At 37.7% G+C, this 6,162-nt stretch overlaps 1 protein-coding gene across 1 annotated transcript; it reads left to right on the top strand.

Moving 5' to 3' along the window:
- The first annotated feature begins 3,641 nt into the window (after positions 1-3,641).
- Positions 3,642-5,866, top strand: LOC149134477 (uncharacterized). The gene has a single exon (XM_089355958.1). The coding sequence runs from the start codon at positions 4,151-4,153 to the stop codon at positions 4,676-4,678; it is 528 nt and encodes a 175-aa protein (XP_089212084.1). The 5' UTR covers positions 3,642-4,150; the 3' UTR covers positions 4,679-5,866.
- The last annotated feature ends 296 nt before the right edge of the window (positions 5,867-6,162 follow it).

Here is a 6,162-nt window from a genome sequence, read left to right on the forward strand (position 1 = left end):
CCTCCCTTCGTAAGTCTCTCCCATAGAATAGGATTCCTACCTGGTTTCTGATTTTTCACCCATTTCCCCCGTCGTCAACTATTTCTGTATATGACGTCCTCTGTTTCTCGACGTCCGAAATGCTGGCATACTTTCTCTTTCTATAAAAGTATTACGCTAATATTTGCTAAATTTTATTCTTCTTGTATATTGATAATTATGAATTGATCATTGTATTTACACATACACACACAGATACACACACGCCCACATGCGCCCACATGCATACACATACATAAATGCATAACAAAGCGGAGAAAATAGTACTCGAATACCATAGAAAGACTAAACTACAGGATTTTACTGAAGCTGAAAAATTTCATAAACTGTTTCAGAGCGATTGTGTTGTTCCAACTGTTCACCTCTGTGTGGTGACTAGTTACGTGAAACTCAGATTAATAGTTTGTGAAGATTTTCAGCTTCAATAAAGTATTGTATATACCTACATGTATAAATACATCCATCCATTCATCCAACTATTCATCCATACATACATCCATATATAATTAAAGACATAGATAGATAGATACATATATATATATTTATATAAAATTAGTGTACATTTATACATAAAAGAGGTGAACCTAGCAGAACACCTTAAATGCTAAAAGGAACAGTCAAAGTCCAAACCACGGTTAAAAGTAATTTCGAAGAGGATGAAAAATAAAAACATGTTCAAGGGTCACCACTTGTACCTAGGCTTCGAACATCAATAAACAAATAAAATAATTTGTTGTCTGTATTCTTCATCAGCAAGGGCGCTAAAAATTAACGTATAATTATGGGACAAATAGACAGCACATGCCCCATCTTTATACATTATAATTTTTCAAATCCATCGCGCAAGCGCAGTTATAGTCGGCAGCGAATAAAAATATATGTACCAACTTTCTTCAAAATTACGAAAATCATATTAAGAAAAAATATATATACATAGGGTAGGAAAATTAGAGAAATTTTCTACCAGTGGCTAGCATGCATAAAATAGTCAATAGACAACACATTATTCATATAAAATTAGTGTACATTTATACACAAAAGAGGTGACCTTAACATATGAATAATATGTTGTCTATTGGCTATTTTATGCATGCTAGCCACTGGTAGAAAATTTTTCTAATTTTCCTACCCCTATATATATATATATATATATATATATATATATATATATATATATATATATATATAATTATATATATATACATAGATACATATATATATATATATATATATATATATATATATATATATATATATATATATATATATATATATATATATATATACACACATGCATACATACATACACATTCACATGGGGTTAGGGACAGGGATAAAGTGTCCAAGTGGCACCGTTCGAGCACTAAGTTATGGCTAACCACATCTAGTTGTAAGGAGCACCTAGCATTACTTAACTTAAGCAATCTAAATTTATATCATCCAATGGGTAAATCCTGGTTCGCTTTGCTGGATTATAAATATTTTCCCGAGTGTAGATGCAAGACAGTTACAGTGAATACGGAGACTTAGTACATCTGCAAATCTTTTATTTCTACCGTCAATTATACAGTATATTTGATCTCTCTCCCTCTTTCTCTTTCTCTGTCTCTCTCTCGCACACACTTTCTCTCTCTCTTTCTCTCTATCTCTCTCTCACACACACACACACGCACACATTCTCTATGTTTTCAAGATATATTATATATAAATATAGTACACTATTGTAGCAACTATCAATTGAAAATTTTGCAAAAATGTGATCTCCATCTGGTTATTGTATAGCTGTTACGTTATGTCAAAATAAACATCTTTAAAACAATGTAAATGCTACAGTTTTAACAATATACTATATTAAAAATCATAATTATAACATAATACGAAAATTGTATAACACCATATAATATAAGGTATTGTAATCCGTATTGTTATAGATTACACATTATAACATATATTCTTGATTATAACAGGTATAGAGAGAAAGTAATGTTGATACCAAAAGTTGAAGAAAGAACAAAAATGCTGAGTGGAATGCAATTTATTTATAATTAAGACATGAATTATATAGCAGGCGACTCTAGTTTATCGATCGTTACTCTGAAAATTCAAGCCAAAAGAAGTAGTTTAATTTATAGGACAGATTTCTCATGTTGAGAAATCTGTCAGACGTAGAAGACATCAAAGCAATACAAAACTGCTATTACAGAGTTAAAAACATTTTTCTCATTGGATTTTCTGTCTTCAGTAGATAAAAGACAACGAAATTATTAAGACAACGAACATTAAAAATCAGAGTAACACAACATAACATGTATATCGAGTTTAACAAGATAACACCCTTTCATACACACACACAGGCATGCACACACACACACACACACACACACACACACACACACACACACACACACACACACACACACACACACATACACACACACACACACACAAACACACTCACACACTCACTCACACACGTTTATGAATTCCTGTGTGCTGAAACAGATTCCTGTGTGCCGAAACAGATATCGTTATACTTCGGGACGATCACTTTTTTGTTTTTGCCAAATGGGCACTAGCACATCACTCGTTTATTACAGTTGTTATTTTATCTTATGTCCATTATCTGGAGATCTGTGACCTCTTCAGCGACCCTTTCTATTTACGGGTTTCTTCCTGCCCCACTTAGTCGATCCTGTCCGTTTATGACGTGTATCCTTATCTGTGCATGCGTTGGCATCTCTATCTGTCACCACTCACTGTCTCTTTTACTTTCTATCTTTCTCTCTCACTCTCTCACTTTCACCCTCACTCTCCCTTTCTCTCTCACTATCTCTCTCCCTCTCTCTCTCACTATCTCTCTCTCTCTCTCTCTCTCTCTCCCTCTCTCTTACTTCCTCTCTGTCCTCCTCTCTCTCTCGCTTTGCCATTTCTTTGAAGTGTGACGCACACAACGGGTACGTTCAAAAACAAAAAGGTTAGCTTATTAATATTATTGATAATAATAATAATAATAATAATGAGAAGAAGAAGAAGAAGAAGAAGAAGAAGAAGAAGAAGAAGAAGAAGAAGAAGAAGAAGAAGAAGAAGATCTAAGTACCAGGACCTAGCCATTGAATTACAGAGACTATGGAAAATGCGGGTAAAATGTATCCCAATAGTTATAGGTGCGTTGGGAACTATCCCTAACAGATCTTTAGGGAAATTTCCCAATGCATTGGGTTACATTTTACCCGCACTTTCCATAGTCTCTGTAATTCTGTATACACATACACATACACACACACACGCTCACACATGCGACGGGCGAGGCTATAGTAGTAGACACTTGCTCAAAGCACCACGCAGTGGGATTGAATCTGGAACTATATGGCTGGGAAGCAAACGTCTTACCACACAGCCATGCCTGATTCTTCACGTGAAATAAATCAATCAATCCATTTAAAATACTTTTCTCTCTTTTGCTTGCCCTGTCTAACTATACATGTGTGTGCATACACACAAATACATGTGTGTGTGTGTGTGTGTGTGTGTGTGTGCGCGCGCGCGCGCGTGCGTGCGTGCGTGTACAGGCTGGGACAGAGAGGACGGACCTTTTTGAAATAATTATTGCCCAGCATCAGTAGGAGGGACATATGTCCGATCGGTACCATTCGATCCGGTGGGGTGTCTTAATAGTTTTTTTCTTTTCTTTTCAGGTGAAGCCATGGCGCTATGGACGGTGGAGCATCGCGTGTTTGCCTACGACAGTTATGTGAAAAATAACGAGTCTGTCACAGTAATTCAGCGAAAGTTTCGGCGCCACTTCAACATTCACTGAAATCAGGATGTTCCCACCCATAAGACAATATTACGTTGGGTGAATGCACTTTGTACATGAGGAACACTTTTGAATAGGTACGCTAATGAATAGACCGGTGGGGGTGCAACGAACGGTATACGAACCTCGGAAAATGTGGAACGCGTCAGACAAGCTTTGATACGGAGTCCGAATCGCTCTGCTCGGAGGCATTCCACTGAACCTGGCATCGGTAATCGATCGGTAAGGCGTATTTTGCATGAAGACCTGCATTTCCACCCCTACAGATTGGCCATTGGGCAACAGTTGAAACCAATGGACTATACACAGCGGCTTAACTTCGCACTTCAGATGGAAGCAATTTTTGAGGCAAATGACAACCTCATTTTGTTAATGAGTGATGAAGCACATTTTCATCTCAATAGAACGGTGAATCAACAGAACTGTTGTTATTGGGTTCTTGAAAATCCGAGAGAAATGGACGAAAGTCCACTGCACAGCCCAAAAGTAACTGTCTGGTCTGCTGTTGGAAAAGCTGCCGTCATTGGTCCTTATCTTTTTAAAGACAATAATGGAAATACTGTTACTGTGAACTCCGAGCGTTACATCGAGATTATGAAGAACTTCTTTGTGCCTGAATTACGACAAAAACTTATGCCTATTCGACGTGTGAGGCTTCTGCAGGATGGGGTGACGGCCCACACAGCCAGAGCACCAATGGATGATCTTCGCCCTCTCTTCAGTGACCGTCTCATTTCCAGGTTTGCTGACAATCCTTGGCCCCTAGGTCCCCTGATTTGTCCACGTGTGATTATTTCTTGTAGGGAAGCCTCAAGGCTCTAGAACAAAGGAAAAGTATTTTACGTTTCGAATTTACGCTCTTCGACAGAAAGGAAAAATAATTAGAGAATGAAAAAACGTATAGAGTTCAGCGAATGTGTGTGTGTGTGAGTGCGTGTGTGTGTGCGTGTGCGTGAGTGTGTGTGCATGCATGTGTGTATGTGTGTGCGTGTGTGTGTGTTTGTGTAATGTTTGTGTATTTATACATCTATGTATGTGAGTATGCACATATAAATAAATATTTGTCCTTCCATCTCTGTCTTCCAGCTCAGCACTTCGAGTATCCCGCTCTTCACCCTCCCCCCTCTCTCTCTCTCTCTCCCTCTCTCTCTCTCCCTCTCTCTCTCTCTCTCCCTCTTTCTCTTAACCAACTGTGTATATAAATATATGTGCTTGTATATACGCATATAAATATATCTTATCTTCACCTCTCTTCTCTACTAGGAATGTTCTGTACCTTGAGTACATCTCTTCCCCTCTTTCTCCTTCTCCCAAACCTACTTTCTCTCCCATTTACGTACTCTACTCCCAAACCTACTTGTGCTCCCATTTACGTACTCTACTCCCAACCTACTTCTCCCTCTCTTTCCTCCTCCACTCACTCTTCCTTCTTATCCTCCAACCCCCTCCACCTCCTAACCTACTCTCAAGCCTACTTACTACCTTCCCTCCACATATCCATTTGTTGCCTTTCTCACTCTCCACTTGCTCTCTTCTTTCACCATCCACCTTTCCTCACACAATCTACTCGCTTCCATCCTTGTCTCAAGTCACTCTCCTTCCCCCTCTCTAATGTCCCCATCTTCCTTCACCTTCTCTCTTTCTCTATCTCTCTCTCTCCCTCTCCCTGCAGCTACGAATTCTCTCCTGTTTCACTCTCCACTTGCTTCCCTCTCTACCCATCTACTTTCTTCATTTCTTGTCTCAACTTAGAAGAAACAGCAAAAGAAAAAGGAACACTACGTGGAGCATGTATCATCAACAAATTCTACGTAAAAGGCGTCGGCTAGCCTGGAAATCTGAGGAAGAGTGGAACCCATGGCACAAAGTCACTCTTCACTTGATTTATGTTTTGCCTATATTTGTTTGTAGGCACGTACCAACGTTTGTATGTTTAGTGTATATCTCTATGTATAGGTTTTTTGGTATGTGTATGTATAAGTAAATGTATATGTATTGATATGATGTTAGTTCTTTGTAAGTGAATGTCTTTTTTTAAACGGACATAACATGTTAATTAATTTAAATTCATTTTACCATTAATTAATTTACCATGGGTATACAGGGTTTTTTTTCTTCCTACTAAAGGTAATTCTTGATTTAAAGTTTTCTTCTATTTTTAAATAATATGATTTTAAATCATAATTTTAATTTCATATCACCGGTTATTGAAAAGACCATTAGTTGAAAGGACCAATGAAACAAAACCAATTTCAAACGTGTATCCATCAATGTAATTGTATAAACCTTATTTTTGTTCCATTCTC

This window comes from Octopus bimaculoides, chromosome 8 (assembly GCF_046866305.1).
Source record: "Octopus bimaculoides isolate indiv1 chromosome 8, ASM4686630v1, whole genome shotgun sequence".
Taxonomy (NCBI): domain Eukaryota; kingdom Metazoa; phylum Mollusca; class Cephalopoda; order Octopoda; family Octopodidae; genus Octopus; species Octopus bimaculoides.